At 35.5% G+C, this 16,927-nt stretch overlaps 2 protein-coding genes across 6 annotated transcripts; one reads left to right on the top strand and one right to left on the bottom strand.

The window, feature by feature from the left end:
- The first annotated feature begins 250 nt into the window (after positions 1-250).
- Positions 251-2,592, top strand: cfap126 (cilia and flagella associated protein 126). The gene is made up of 5 exons (XM_067370797.1): positions 251-290; positions 376-438; positions 840-917; positions 1,024-1,206; positions 1,294-2,592. Exons 1-5 carry the CDS (start codon positions 264-266, stop codon positions 1,570-1,572), a joined length of 630 nt encoding a protein of 209 aa, XP_067226898.1. The 5' UTR covers positions 251-263; the 3' UTR covers positions 1,573-2,592.
- Positions 835-16,055, bottom strand: b4galt3 (UDP-Gal:betaGlcNAc beta 1,4- galactosyltransferase, polypeptide 3). 5 transcript variants are annotated; one of them, XR_010892835.1, is made up of 11 exons: positions 15,821-16,055; positions 15,541-15,621; positions 14,151-14,626; positions 12,802-13,037; positions 12,421-12,611; positions 7,613-7,735; positions 7,368-7,460; positions 5,953-6,057; positions 4,334-4,687; positions 1,067-1,136; positions 835-900 (listed from the first exon to the last, which is right to left on the bottom strand). XR_010892835.1 is itself a non-coding variant. In XM_067370793.1 (10 exons), exons 3-9 carry the CDS (start codon positions 14,410-14,412, stop codon positions 4,369-4,371), a joined length of 1,329 nt encoding a protein of 442 aa, XP_067226894.1. In that variant the 5' UTR covers positions 14,413-14,626; positions 15,541-15,621; positions 15,821-16,055; the 3' UTR covers positions 851-1,136; positions 4,334-4,368. The 5 variants fall into 5 exon arrangements, 4 of the variants coding, with proteins under 4 accessions (XP_067226894.1, XP_067226893.1, XP_067226895.1 ...); XM_067370793.1 differs by having other exon boundaries at positions 851-1,136; XM_067370792.1 differs by lacking the exons at positions 835-900; positions 1,067-1,136 and having other exon boundaries at positions 2,773-4,687.
- Positions 16,056-16,927: the final 872 nt, after the last annotated feature.

Here is a 16,927-nt window from a genome sequence, read left to right as displayed (position 1 = left end):
GTTAAGAGACCAACGTAGTGCTCCAATGGTCTACAGCGCCCCCAACGTACGGGAAGATAAAACAAAAAATATATATTTATTTTAATTTTAAACTATTATATAAAAATATAAAAGCTGATTTTGACACTTAAAAATAGCCACTTTCACAAGAAACTGTCTTAAGCGGTCAAAGAGCACAAAAAAGGGAACTGGTTTAAATTATAATTTTACTGACATTTTAAGAGGTTGCTAGGAGACCACTGCCAACACATCCGTGCGGAAAGATGTCGACTAGTTACTCTGCAAACCAGGTCATTATTCTACAATGTTATTTTATTTTTTGATTGTGATATTGAATAACCTTGACTTATAACATGTTTATTATTATTTCTGCAGTATGAAAGCGCCTTTAGGTCGCAAAAGCTCCAGAATTGGACCATCCCAAAACATTTCAAGGAGGTAACGTTAACGTTAATGTCATTGGGAAAGAAATTTGATCTTTTTTTCCCACACAGAAATCTTTCGTAACTTTATAAATGTCTTAACTGTCACTTTTGATTAATTTAATGCATCCTTGATAAGTATTGATTTTTTTTCAGAATATCTTACTGACCCAAACGTTTTAACTGTAGTGCAGGCTACATTTTACTGTTACTGAGCATTTCTTTTAGGCAAAACAATGAACAATGCCACTGTCATTAAACCTTAAATGCTAAAACATGCACATCAATCAAACAGAATGCATCAACATTCTTCACTTGTTTTTTCTTTAAATGAATCAGTTACACAAAATGGAGGGAATGTTGTTCATATTACAAATGCTTGTGTTTGGTCTATTTACTTCTTTTTTGTTACTCAAGAGACCATCAGCAGCAGAAGGCCACACTTCATTTATAGCCACAGACCGTGGCCATCTTCTACCTGGTGTGAGAAAAAAGGTTTGCTTGATGATTTACATGAGTTGCATAGAATTTAAATGTAATCATCAAGCTTATGGATTTTTGCAACATACATTTTTCTATTTATAAATAATTTCATTATTAGAGTGGAAGTGCATGGCCAGGATTCCAAGGCACATGGGATTTACCTCGCCAAATCCCCCCTGCTTCCATAAACCCCACTGCCCGCTCACAAGAGGGACAGGATCGCCTCCGGACCTGGGGAAGGATTAAATTTGCCACAAATCAGGCTCATGAGCCTATCAACAGATCCACTCACAATGTGTTGGTGGGTATTTAATATCACTTTCTTATGATGTTGTTATAAAAAAAATGACACAGTTTATGAATTCTGACAAAAACAATATCCTTACAGGAAAACATAAATGTGGAACAAACTGCCGAAGAGTCAGAAATACCTGTGAGTGACCCAGACCAAAATGAGAGGCCCAAATCACAGAATAGCCAAGATAAGTCAAGACCAACAAGCCAACAAGCCCAGTCTAACCCAGTAAACCTTCATGAAAACCAAGTGCAGTCTAGACCAGGAAGTCACCACAGCCAACAGGCTCCATCCAGACCAGCCACTCAGGAAAGCCAAGCTGAGTTGAGACCACCAACCCAAAACAGCAGACCCACATCTCAGCAGAAATAACACTAATTTTAATCAGATCCCCTGCATGGGCAGTTATAAATGTTCTTCCATGAAATGGCATTATATAAGTGTAACACTTCTTTGAAAAACACTTACTTTACAGATATTATTTTTGTGTTTCCGTTGATTTATAACTGTCCTCTCCGTTTGTGCAATATGTGTGTGCGTGTCAGAACACATTAACTGAATTGTTTCAATGAAGCTAAAGCTGATTAGTTTTACTAAATGGCTTTTGTAATGGAATCTGCTTAGATGAAATGCTGCTCGAGTGCAGGGTCAAGTATCACCAGAAAATATATCAGAGTACCTTAATATCTTTATTTTAATAATATTCTTAATAAAGATAAATGCATCATTAGAGATTTTTAATATTTTTTCTTTATTTGCTCAATAATGCACTGACAAACCTGTAGGGCCCATACAACACAAAATCAGCTTGATTCACTAGTCATCGGTTAATGTTTTTGGTGCCTGGAAGCAAATGAGTGATTTTGGTAGCAGACACTGAAAGCTTGGGAAACCAAAGTTGAACTTACAGGGATGGTTCACCCAAAAATTTAAATTCTGTCATTGTTTACCCATCCTCATGTCATTCCAAACCTCTTTGACTTTCTTTTTTCTGTGGAACATAAGAAGGTATTTTCAGAAATGTCAAATTTTTGTCCTTACAATGGAAGTCAATGGTCACCAAAATTGTCTGGTTACCAACATTCTTCAAAATATCTGCTTTTGTGTTCTGCAGAAGTCAGTCATACAGGTTTGGAACAACATGAGGGTCAGTAAATGATGACAGAATTTACATTTTTGGATCAATTAGTCACAGGTCCTCAGATGAAGGCCCAATACCCTTGTTAAAACATTTTTTTCCACTCTCTGTTGATAAACATATAATAAAACAGCTGCATGGTGAACTCACAATGTTACAGTTTTGTCGATTTTTGTCTTGTGTTTATTTACAAGATAACTGAACCGTAGTAATATCAGTGGCAAACTTCACACAGATGAAAATGCAGAGCTTTAGAGGATCCATATATATATATATATATATATATATATATATATATATATATATATATATATATATATATATATATATATATATATATATATATATATATATATGCAAACAGTCATCATAGCCAAAAAATACACATTCAGATCAACAAATAGTCTGACCAAAAATGACAAGAGTAGGTCACATCTAAACTGTTAATATCAGATATAATAGTGTTCTCAAGCTAGAGACTATTAGGCATCAAAGTAGTTTAACACTAATTCCAAATATCGATAGAAAACTATATACTTTAATAATTATATATATGGTATACCAGGGTCTTGCAAATATGCTAGGATGAAATATATTTACCTGCCACATGCATTTATTTACAAAAAGCTAAACTTTTTGTAGTTTAAATACAAAGGCAAATGTTATCAGTTCTTCATACTAATAATTGTGTATCAAAATCAGAATACATATACTGATCTTTAAATAGACTCTTTGAAATGTATATCTAGGTTTGAAATATGTTGTACATACAGCAAGATATGCACTGTGTCACATGAGCACCTTCAGACTATCATTTACAGAAAATTATTTAATCTTTCCTAATAGCATGTAGTGAAAAAATGTCAGTGGATCTGCTAATATAATGTGCAATGCGATTTTATTTTCAAAAGAACTTCAAAAGAAAATGTCTGCCGCTGATATCTTTGTTCTTCAAATGTAGCTTATATACTCAAGGATTGTATTTAATACAGAGTGCAGTTTCATTTATATACTGAAAAAGTGCTATGATGGTGATACAACCAATATTTTTGGCTAACAAATAAAATTCTTGCTGCTATATTACTAACCAAAGAAGTAACCATTACCCATTTACTGTTTATAAAATCTGAAAATGTCAACTAACATCGTACACTACATTCACGCCTTCAACCTAAACCATCAAATCTATTAAATTTAACAGAAACATATTCCTGAATTCAAATAATAGAAGTCTGTAAAGCTTGTAAATATTTTTTCACTTTATATGCTTATCCCAATGATTGTCTACAACCAAAATGGAATCCAACAAAGGCACCACACAATACCTAAAATAATTAAACTATTTTACACTATCATAAAACTATTAATAGGTATCTGAGCAGCTAAAAGGGAAAATAAACCAGTGCTCACTATCAAAGATCACACCTTTCTAAGTTTGTACAATTGGACCAAAAATAGACCACAGTGATACACATCTGCTCAAGCACTAGATCACAAAGCAGTGTGTGCTGATTAGATATTAAAAGAAGAGAAAAATAGATAAACATGTGGAATGAGCACTCAACTCTAGTATTAATAACAGTGGTGTGCAGTAATAATGCTTTTGGCTGAGTCATGGCATGTTGATAAGAGACTGGTTCAAGGGTAAGAAAAGGCACAGAAAAACAGACCCACACAGTGGGATGAAGAGCAGCAGCTGGCAGCAGGTCGGCTCAAAAACACACGGGACTTGCACAGGTACGTCGATAGGTCGCTTTCGAGAGTGTTTACAACTTAACCCATTCTGATACGACTCCTACAGCAAAACGAGATCTTCAGCAAATGATTCCAGACTTGTGCAAATGTCACCATATCAGCAGCTGAGCAACATTCAGAGATGGCCGAACAGTTTCAATCAACTTTTACTGGAATTAACTTATTTGCCAAGTAGCGATGCTTCACGATATAAAACAAAGCGCAAACTGGTATTCCCTCCATTGTCTGTTAATAACTCACCCTGTGAAGTGTCTGTGGAAACTCGATTGTCAATATCATCCTACTTCTTGCTTCACAGGAGCTTTTTTAACAACACTTGAACTTTCATTACTGGCTTTCAAGTGGGTGGGCTCTACTTTTGTGGAATTAGTGATTGCCACACCCACTTTTTCAGTTTTAGTCTTGTTAGTTGGAGCAGGTTGTGGCTGTGACTTCCGGGGAGGAGCCTTCAAAGTGGGATGGTGTGGATCATCCCCAATGTTGACAGACAAATTGGTGTACAATGGCTCCAACTCTTTGGACAGGAGCTCATAAGTCAGTGAGTTCAGTCCATCTGAGTGCCAGTTCAGCCTTGTGCGCTTCAGCAAATCAAACCTATGAGAATCAATTCATGAAGAGGAACTGACTCAATAAACAGACTGAACAAATGGATAAAATAGCAAATCAATCGATCAATCAATCTATCTATAACAACAAATTATACTATAAAACATGTGTAATATAATATAATATAATATAATATAATATAATATAATATAATATAATATAATATAATATAATATAATATAATATAATATAATATAATATATACAACAGTTCATTCTGGTTCTCAAATTTCATTGGCTGAGAGGTCTTTCCAGCCATGTGATATTCTACCAGTATTGCCACAGGAATCAGAGCTCATGTACCCACAGAGAACAGCTTCATCTTGGCTAGTCCTTTGGGAATTTGCCACTGGCTCTTATGTAGATAGTGTTTAAACATGAGGTATAATTCGTTTTGGGTATATCAAATGGGCAATCTTTGGTCTTAATCTATTAATTGTTCCAGAGCTAACAGATTTGGATTAAGGGCTTTATTAAGTTTCGTAACTTTATATTTACATTGAAATTAAATCCTGCACTAACTAGAGCGCTGCTTTTGTACGTTTGACTGAACTGTTTGCTTGTGTTTATTTCCAATTTTACTTATACTGATATAATGGCTTATATTGTTAATAATTTTTTATATAATAACATGCCATATTTTTTGGTATTGAGAGAGTCTGTTAGTGATTTTGACTTCAGTGAAAGTTACATTAATACGGCATGAGATGGTGGCAAAGTCTTTATGAGTGAGTCAGTCAGTCGCAAAGACTTTTATATTGAAATGGACTAAAACAAGGAACCAAGGACGTTGTTTTTACTTTAAACATCTTACAAGAATGACAAATGCATTGACTAGCGCTGTCATGGGAATGTCTTAAATGTCACATATATATATATATATATATATAACAATGAGTTTCAATGAAGTTTAAATGAAGCAATTCAACGATTCTTCGTTACTAGTTTCTAAAGTGACATTTTAGAATTATTAACGAAGGCTTGGGCTCAATTGTTAAACTGTCAACTTGAGATTTGAATCTGTGGCGGAAGGAAGTACTTCCTCACTAAAGAGGGTTTTTAAAGGCAATCCATTGTTGTTTCTTATTTACACTCATGCCATCGAACTGTTGTATAAACACAATATTATAACTGCGATATGGCTATATATCAGCGCGCTGTGGTTACCTACGGCACTCTGCCTGATATACAGTCATATCGCATGACTACTCATGTGATATTACTCATACAATATAATTTGCCATGTGACATCACCTTCTCGGGTTCTGCTCATTGCCCCGATCTCCTTTATGTTTGATCATCTTATAATGACCAATGGCCAAAGGGGGACGCATTATCTTCATCCCAGAGAGACGGACTCTAAAGGCAAAACCATAGGGCAAGTACAAATAGTAAAACAGTATATAAGAAAAAAAAAACATGGTATAAATTATCAAAAGGACAGAGACAAAAGAGAGAGCAGCACAAAGCACAGCAGGAAAACCATTTCCAGCAGAGTCCGCAAGGTGGGCCAGATAGATGTGAACTAACTAGAAAACTACTGTTGTTGAGGATTCTTATGTAAAAAGGTTCTAAACACAACTCAATATCCCCAAAAGGTTCATCTAAAGTTGGTGAGTCTAATCCAGCTTTTAAATACTTAAAACTTTGGGTTCTTGCCTCTGGAGCAGCCATCTGAGTCATCTGAGTCAGGCAGGGATACTAACTGACGGTTAATTATGCGACAGTCAGGTTTGCAAATCACCATGAGCTGATATGCCCTTCAAAATGATCTTCAACAACACGTAACGTCAGTTTTCCCAAAACACAAAGCCGGCTCCTGGATTATCTCCACTAAAAATACTTTTTGAGAGAACTAGATTTGATCTGTACTCTAAAAATTTGCTCATGGTAAATCAAACCATGTACGCATATTAAACAAAGAATATAAAAAAACACTTGTCAAAGACGTTCAGCAGCAGGCAGAGGTGTCATGCCCATTCAAAGCGATTTTTGAGCCAAATGGAGTTTGAATGCAACTTCCAAAATATTTTTTTCATTTGATAATTCAGTTTCAAGGTTATTATAGATACAAGATATGTGATTCATAGATAGATATGTGATTCATAAATTAGACGAATTAGAGGAGTTTTTGTGTGTGGATCGTTGATTTTTACATTTGATAATTCAATTTCAAGGTTATTGTAGGTACAAAATTATTAGTGCCCCAAAGTCATGGCCTTTTGCTGAATTTCACTGTTTTGAAGCCAAAATATTTAGCCTTTTTTTGTGAATTAACACAAGACTTAAATCAGTGGGTACTGACTGGTTGTTCATATGACAACATGAAGCTAAACATTATTTATTTAATAAAGATTAATACTGTTATTTAATATTGCAAACACATTGAATTTTTGCATTTACACCTTCCACAAAAGAATTGTTAATGGAAACTTTAGGGTTTAAAATTATAAAGAACATGTGTTTCAAATTCTTAACACTATCCACTACACCTAACTCATTCTGGTTTCAAGGCTTCAACAACTTCAGACTTTTAAGTTTCTCATTGTCAAAGAAATAACAATACTTGAATTTATAATTGAATCAAAGGCAATAATCACTGAAGTAATACTGTCATCTAAATAGTTGGAAGCCTTGAGTCCAAACTGGTGATTCATGCATGTACTTACTGGTCCCTCCTGTGGCTATGCGGGGGAGGGCATGAGGGATAGACGGATGCAGTGAAAATGAGAATAATGACAAGAGACCAATGAGAATGTGAACTGAAAACAAAATGATAATGGAGAGATGTGCAATACAAATGCTTAATAGGATGTAGATGTGTCAGATTATTTGATCTGTACTACATTTCAGGCTGTTTTATGCTGAAATAACTCATGCAAATGCATCATAAACCGTATTCTGCCATCCTCACCGAGCTGCGATGTCATCGTCCTCCCCTCCCCAGCCCCAATACTGGTTTGGAAAGCCGTTCATTTTAAGGTACTGCTCCGGGGTTACAGCAGATACCCCTCCGAAGTACTGAGAGTATGGAAGCCTGCGGTGGAGTCAGAGCATAATTTGGTGAGGCACAGAGGAATAAGGTCATCTGTCTCTTCATCAATCATTCCATCTGAAGTGTCACAGCTTCCCTTGCAGTTTAATGTTAGTGTGTACGTCTGCATTACGGGTGGACGGAAAACCTGGACCTCTTATTAAGTAACAAAGAATGCTGATGAAGTTTGTGTTGTAATAACTCAATGTTCTAAACTACTTTGTAGAAAAGCATACTATCATACTACTATTTCTGCAGTATATAGTATGTACAGTGTATAGTATGCCCTTTTTTTCTATGCACTGAATAATCATATGACCTGCTTCATTTGGCAAAATGTGCAGTATACAACAGGGCTAGGTAAAATAACCCACAATGCAATAAGCACAAGGTGTAATATTTTAAACTTTTCCATGACTCATTTTAAATTGCTGCCAAATGTAAAAGAAAAACACAAACTTGAACAACAAAACTATATAAAATCTGTATAACCATGAATGTGATTTCATTGCATTTCCATGTGTTCTTTGTAAAAAATTAGAAAAAAGGGATTGTAAAAGCAAGTGATGTGTGTGTTAAGTGAAATACACTACTGTTCAAAAGTTTGGGGTTGGTAAGATTTTTTAAAATGTGTTTAATGCTCAACAAGGCTGCATTTATTTGATGAAAAATAATATTAAAATTTTAAATAACGGCTTTCTATTTTAAAATATTTTAAAATGTTTAATTTATTTGGGCAAAGCTTATTTTTCAGTCTTCCAGTCTTCAGTGTCACATGATCCTTCAGGAATCATTCTGATATGCTGATTTGGTGCTCAAGAAACATTTCTTATTATTTATATCAATGTTAAAAACAGTTGTACTGCTTAATGTTTTTGTGTAAACTGTGATACTTTTTTCAGGATTGTTTGATAAATAGAAAGTTCAAAAGATAAATCTTTTGTAACATTATAAATATCTTTACTTTCACTTATGATCAATTTAAAGGTGCCCTGGATTCAAAAATTGAATTTACCTCGGCATAGTTAAATAACAAGAGACATACAGTGAGTCTCAAACTCCATTGTTTCCTCCTTCTTATGTAAATCTCATTTGTTTAAAAGACCTCCGAAGAACAGGCGAATCTCAACTTAACACCGACTGTTACGTAACAGTCGGGATCATTAATATGTACGCCCCCAATATTTGCATATGCCAGCCCATGATCGAGGCATTACACAAGGGCAGCCAGTATTAACGTCTGGATCTGAGCACAGCTGAATCATCAGACTAGGTAAGCAAGCAAGAACAATAGCAAAAAATGGCAGATGGAGCAATAATAACTGACATGATTCATGATAACATGATATTTTTAGTGATATTTGTAAATTGTCTTTCTAATGTTTCATTAGCATGTTGCTAATGTACTGTTAAATGTGGTTAACGTTACCATCGTTTATTACTGTATTCACGGAGACAAGAGAGCCGTCGCTATTTTCATTTTTAAACACTTGCAGTCTGTATAATGCATAAACACAACTTCATTCTTTATAAATCTCTCCAACAGTGCAGCATTAGCCGTTAGCCATGGAGCATAGCCTCAAATTCATTCAGAATCAAATGTAAACATCAAAATAAACACTGTACTTACGCGATTTAACATGCTGCATGACGAACACTTTGTAAAGATCCATTTTAAGGGTTATATTAGCTGTTTGAACTTTTTTTATGTTGTTTAAGGCGAGCTCTTGGGGCGTGGAGCACAAGAATTAAAGGGCCACACACCCTGAATCGGCTCATTTCTAATTATGCCCCAAAATAGGCAGTTAAAAAAATGAAGTAAAAAAAAATCTATGGGGTATTTTGAGCCTAAACTTCACAGACACATTCAGGGGACACCTTAGACTTATATTATATCTTTTTAAAAAAAGTTCTAGGGCACCTTTAATGCATCACTCATTGCTGAATAAATGTAATAATTTCTTTAAAATAATTTTACTGATCCTAAACTTTTAAACGGTAGTGTAACTTTGATTGCTCACTCAACCTGCCCTCCAGAGATCCCTTGTTCACCTGTTCGAAATTCTTTAGTGCTATTCAGTTAATTTTTGAGTGATAGCTAGATGAGCTGCTGTTATGTATCCTTCCTTCTAATCTATCTGTATTTCTACCCAAGGACTAACTCTCTGAGTCATGTCTGAATGCTTTACAGCCTTCAGTGGATTCATCACAGAGAGGTCCTGATGCTGTCCTCAGCCTTGGTGGACTGAATATATGGGTTGTTTTCTCTGCGATCTTTCCATTCTTAGTGAATGTTTATATCTAGGTAGACATTGTGGCTGCAGAGTACAGAAATGCAGACTCGGTGACCCGAAATGTGCAGACCTGGATGTCAATTTAGAGGATCAGACCCATGAGTTACTGCATACACCTGTGTCAGCACTAATAATAAATGAACTACATAGTCTATTTTACCATGCATGAAGAGAATGAACTTTTTGTTTCTAGAAGTTCTCTAAGATTTAGCCTAATGTATTCTAAAATTGTGAAAATAGTTGATTGAAATTGTTGTGAAATTTGACAGTCTGAACATTAACCACAGCAATTTTGGAGTCTCTAACCCAACCCCTCTAGCGCCATCAACTGTCCAAATTTGCACTAATGTTTATGCTAATAACTTTTAAACCATAAGGGCTAGAATTTTTTTTTCTCCCTCTATCACATTATTTTTCGTAATGAAATTTTTTCCGCCATTTTTAATTTTTTGTAAAGTTTTCATGGAAACGAACCAGATCATCTTCAGACCAATGCCGACACAAAAACATGGAATTCAAGTTGATTAGTCAAACCATATTTGAAAACCATGCAAACTAATTTGACAAAGACCACGCCAAAATTGACGTGAGGCTCTATCTACACAATGCTTTAGCGTATTCTGACCCAACTTTGTGTGCGTTATAACTATGACCTGAGGCTACCTGCACAGTTTCATTGCAGTGCCACCTAATGGTCAGGAGAAATTAAAAATGTCTATTTTTATAACTTCTGAACAGTTTTGCCAAAAATCACAAACTAATTTCTTTAAATTTGGAATAACATGCTGAGTCAAACAATTTTCCCATATCGGCATTTTTGAATTTGGTCATAAAAGCTGTATTTTACGAATGCACTGGCGTATCATTACGAAACCCGTTAAGTATCACCGGCACCATGCCCTGAAGGTACTCAAAATTTTGCGGTCAAGAATTGTAATGAAATGCTAACGCAAATAATGCTAACAGCTTTAGATTAATTTTGCCTGTTGTAATGAAGCTGTTCTTAATTGATTTTTTTGGTCATGCCAAGAACATAGGTACTAATTTTGCTATAGTTGGTCGAACTTCCTGTCCACCATTTAGATTTTATTTAAAAAAACATTTTTTTCGAACACCTCCTAGACCATTGCACGAAAATTTGTTTCAGATCATCCTAAGACAATGCTGACAAAAAATATGAAATTCAAGTCAATTCGTCAAACCGTTCTTGATTAAGTCACAAACAAATTTGATGAACAGCATGCCAAAATGTGAGGCTATATCTCTGTAAAGCTTCAGCATATTCTGACCAAACTGGTGTGTATTATGACAAACATGACCCGAGGCTACGTGTATAGATTTGGCACAGTGCCACCTAGTGGTCAAGAGATATGAAAAATTGGTGTTTTTGCTTATAAATTTTGAACAATTTGACCAAACTGTATTCTTGAGGTTCGGTGCAGCATGTATGTTGTAAACTGGTCTTAATAGATTCCTTAGGTCATGCCAAGAACATAGATACCAAATTTACCATAGTTGGCCCAACTTCTTGTTCATAATTTAGATTTCCTTTAAAAACCTTATTTTTCAAACTCCTTCTAGAATGTCTGTCCGATTTTCACCAAATTCAAATCAGATCATCTTCAGCCCATGCCGGCAAATGTTATGGATTTCGTGTCGATAGATGAAACCGTTTTCATATGTTTCACCTCATCAATGAATGTGATGGCATAATGCCAACCTGCATCTGAGGCTGTATCTCTGGAAAGATTTGATATATTGATACCAAAAGTAATAAGCAATTATTTTGCATTACAAGTGATTGTATTTATGGGCTTTCAACCATTTTGCTTAAAAATGTCTCCAAATGTCTTTACTCAGTTTTAAAGTTGGTCTGATGCTTGTTGCCTTGATTTTTAGCTCTGTGGTGCTGCTTGCAGTTATATTTAAAAATTGTTGTCCTTTTATTTTTTAAATATTATTTATTTACTTAATTTACACTTATCAGAAATGTTTCTTGAGCAGCAAATCAGCATATCAGAATAATTTTCTGAAGGATCATGTGACACTGAAGACTGGAGTAATGATGCTGAAAATTCAGCTTTGCCATCACAAGAATAAATTACTTTTTAAATTTTTAAATAGAAAGGTTATTTTGAAATAATGTAAAAATATTTTACAATATTACTGTTTTTACTGTATTTTTGATCAAAGAAATGCAGTCTTGGGGAGCATAAGTGACTTCTTTCAAAAACAAAAACAAAAAAATGTTACCAACCCCAAACTTTTGAACAGTAGTGTATATTGGTATCTGGGACACTGTTCAACTACCCAACAAATATAAAATTAGGGGAATTATAAAATTAGACAAATGGTTCGTGAACACAAAAAATCCAGTCAAAGTGGGTAGGGTACCTGTATCTGAACTTGTCCATAGCCACGGAGAGGTGTGTAGGATACTGGGGGTGGCAGGTGTAGGTATTGTGGTCATTCTCAGGTAACAGGTCGACGTCATGCAGGAAAATACAGCTCCAGTCCTCCTCTTTCAGCGCCTCTCGCACTCCAACATTCAGCAACTTTGCTCGGTTAAACGTGGAGTTCCCTGACTGATAACACAGACTATGAGGAAATCAACTGTACACAAATTCATTCTTCGGCAAGAATAAAACACTAATATAGCCTGACAATAAGCTATGAGGTATGTTTACCCTTTGTCACAGCTACTTCCTCTAATTACTGCTAGGACTTTTTCCATACAATAGATGTGACAAGTCAGCGTAACGACAAACAAGAGACCTGGTGCACAATGTAAATGCCGTAGTGGACCTGCTGGCGCTGCAAAAAGGGGTGCAGATGGTAGAGGAGGGCGCGGAGGTGGGTTTGGCGGTTCCGGTAGGGGACCACGATGGCTGTGTGGTGCCGTGGCTCACAGTCTGGTGGGCGGTAATGACCCCCTAAGGTCACCAAGGGGTTCTTCTCTTTTATCTCCTCTAGGGAGGGGGGTGAGGAGAGGTGGACAGAAACAGGACCCACTGGCAGGAAGCAGGGGGAGAGCACACATGCACTTGTTGTATAAAATCTGTTCTACAACATCAAATTAAAGAAATTATTTCCCTAAAATTGTAAATGATGTCATTATTGAATTACAGCGTTATGTCTTTCCAAACCTGTATGACTCTCTTCCTTTTTGTTGAAAAATTTCTGACTAGGGATGCACATTATATTGGACCATATCAATTATTGCACAATATCAGAGAAATGTTTTTAATTTATTGCAATGGTTGATTTTGAATATTTCATGCTTGTTTTAGATTACCTTTGATGTCATGTAACACTCGCTTAATCTTTAAAACACTAAGAACCTAATTTCACTGTTAAATGTAATATTTATAGAGGATTAAGAGTGACAGTTAAAAAGTTAAATTTAATAATTCAAACATAAAAATGGAAATAGATAAATTGCTTTTTTATGGGCAATATAATAGAAATATATATATATTATATATATATATATATATATATATATTAAAAAATATTTAATTCATGTTTTAAAATTTAGTTAAATAAAATATTAAATTAATGAATCATCATTAAATGGAAAAAAAATAAATTAGCATAATTAAAACTGTTTATTTGATTGATAATTATTTCATTTTATTTTTAGGCATTTTTAGTCCTTCATAAACATTAGCATATCTCAAAATAAATATCTGTCTCCCATACTGTACATTATACCGTTGTGACGGCTAAATTCAATTGTAGCGTTTTAGATAAATATTGATTACAATTTTCTACAAATCTTGCCTGAGGAGGGCTGATCATGGCAAGAACTTGCTGAGCCTCACTAGTAGCCGCACAGCTGTAAAAATTATTTCTGATTGTTAACCATAAAATGAAAATAACTGGCATCATTTAGTACATTCAGTACATTCTTTAAAATATCTTTTTTGTGATCCATAGGAGAAAGAAAGTCACAAGTTTGGAAAGATAAAGTGTAAATAAATGATGATAGAATCTTAATTTTTGAGTCAACTAAACTCATCAAAGTGTGTTTAGCACACTAAAAACTGCAATGAGACTAAGTGAATGAACACATCCAATTATTGATCAATGTCTTAATCACTTCAGTGTGGATTTATATCTACCCAGCAGTGGAGAGGGCAGTGTACAGTCCCTGAGCTGCTGTTCTGGTCCACTGGGTCCTGGATGGTGGAGCAGCAGAGAGGTGAGGTTGGTGTAGACGTCATGCGGTCGAGAGTAGTCAATCTCAGGCTCGGTGGAATGAACCAAAACAGACACTAGGCCACGAAAGCCTCCCAGAGAGAAGTACAGGACAAACGCAAACTGGAAGCCCACCAACAGAGCCAGAGTGCAGGGGGAGTCCAGCGCTCGACCACAGCACACCATTATGACATCCAAAACAGAGCAGGAGTGACAGAGGAAGGGAGGACGGGAAAGTCAAAAGGGGTGGACAAGGGAGAGATAAGAGTAGAGAGATGGAGTGAGGGCGAAGCAAAATGCATGAGAGAGGGAAGAGAGGAAGGAAAACGGGGTGACAAGGAGAAAATAAAGTAAGCTCAGTGAGCTAAGGGAAGGACATCTATGGCATGAGTGGGAGTCACTGGAAAAAACAGAGGAAAACAAAAATCAATAGTGACAAATCCATCACATCTAACTAGAAAAGAGAACTTTAAAGTGCCAGCGTGCCCTGGATCAAAGCCAGATCTCACATGAAATCAGCAAAGACCATGCAGTTTTTGGGTCATTCCTGTTATAATAATATTGTCATTTTTGGAAGCATTTCTATGAATACATAAATCAGACTTTCAGAATAATGCTCACTTGATTATTTACACAATGCAAAAGAAAAACAATCCTACATAATTATTTTAAAAAATATATGTTTTAATAGAGGTTGTCAATCTGAAGGTACTTTTGATATTGTCTTTTGAAATTATCATTGTAATATAGCAATTTCTATAACTTTAAAACATTCTTTTAGGTTATGTAAAGTAAGATGAACATTCTAATAACACAAAATTCTTTAAACCCATAGCTAATACTTGCTCATGTTTGTACTGTTGTTATTAATCATTCCTGGAGGATCATTAAGGCAGTGGCTTTTATTAGTTATGGAAAGTTAAACTGATGGCTCATGAACAACTGAAATAATTATCAATTATTTACAAGCAATATTTACAAGAAAACCTGCACAGTTTAAAACATTTTTATGAAAAATCCCTGTAATATTTCTTAATAAATTGCATTTTTTTTTTTTTTGTTATCTACTATTTAGAAATGCATGGCACACTCAGACATTGCAAAAATGGCAACATACACTTAATAAAAACATAATATAAAAACATAATCACTTAGTTTTGATTTTTCAACAAATAACTAACATCATCGCCATGTTTAAAAACTGAATACATTAGGCTATTTTAATATGCTAAGACATGTGGACATGAAAGTGTGCTGCATAACAGGAATGAGCCTTTTATCACTGAATATCAGAGTGGTGTTCAGTTAGAGTACCTGGGCTGGCTGAACGGTCATAAACACAGGGTTGACGGACCACTGTCCTCCTCCTCTTGTCCATCACAGAGCATTGTGCACCTTGAAGAGACAGGCAGTTCTGGACTGATTAACAAGATCTCCTGCTTATTTATAAACAAGCTCGTCTTTTGCATTACGATAATACTGAAATGTATTTAATGCAGCAATGACAAAAACAAGCGCAAACCAAAGCTGCAAAATAATCGTCAATATGACAGATAATTTCATCACTTTAGGTCATGCGTTTCCTCTGACTCACCGGGATCACAGCGACGCTTCAAATGAGGCTCCAGCGGCAGACGATAACTAGGCCTTTATTTAATATTAATCCCTCTATTGTGAATAATCATTCCCTCCTGCCGGACGAAACCGTGTATAATACCCGCAGTCGCATTAAGCGCGTTGTGTCGTTGTTTTGAAACGCTTCCTGAGCGCGTCCGACGCTTATAGCAGAGACCCGCTGACAGACATGTTTGATGCGGTGACGCGCTACAGACGGGCATTCTTTGACTCTGTTACAATAAAAGCCCCTCAGATACCTGTGTTAAAATCAGAGTGCTGCCTACTAGTGAGAAAACACACGACAGGTTTAATACTAGAGGCCGTTTTCATACGACAGATGATCTTGTGAGGACGGGAAAGCGAAATTAATTTGATGGAAAAGGGACACAATGTGTAATCATGTGGATTATATGTAAGTGGTTATAATGTGATTTTGTAATGTGAATGGCGTCTGTGAAATTGTTTCTGTCCTCAACAAAACAATCTATGATTACACAAATGTTTCCATAATAGTATAGCTGGGGTGATTCTGTTCAAACTGTTATCTACAAAAATTGTTCTCTCCAAGATAATAGTTCTTTCAAATATTTGAACTTACAAAGAGATCTAATCATCTAATAATTTGTAATAATTAGGATGTTTTGTAAATGATACTACTAGAGTCATGTTGGCCAAAAAAAATCCTGAAATTTAAATATAAGTAGTCAAATTGTCAAGTGTGGCTTCAGATTGAGCAGGTTTTAATTACATAGTCTTGGGCAAAAAAAGAAAGAAAGGGAAAAAAGGGGGCCCAAAAATGCCAAAATATTTAGCGTCTTTTAATGGTCTTAAAGGTGCCATAGAACGTCTTTTTAAAAGATGTAATATAAGTCTAAGGTGTCCCCTGAATATGTCTGTGAAGTTTTAGCTCAAAATACCCCATAGATTTTTTTAATTAATTTTTTTAACTGCCTATTTTGGGGCATCATTAAATATGAGCTGATTCAGGCTGCGGCCCCTTTAAATGCTCACGCTCCCCGCCCACGGAGCTCGTACTTGCCTTTAACAGCATAAACAAAGTTCACACAGCTAATATAATCCTCAA

This window comes from Chanodichthys erythropterus, chromosome 20 (genome assembly GCF_024489055.1).
Source record: "Chanodichthys erythropterus isolate Z2021 chromosome 20, ASM2448905v1, whole genome shotgun sequence".
In the NCBI taxonomy this organism is placed as follows: Eukaryota; Metazoa; Chordata; class Actinopteri; order Cypriniformes; family Xenocyprididae; genus Chanodichthys; species Chanodichthys erythropterus.
This window is presented reverse-complemented; position numbering and strand designations above follow the sequence as displayed.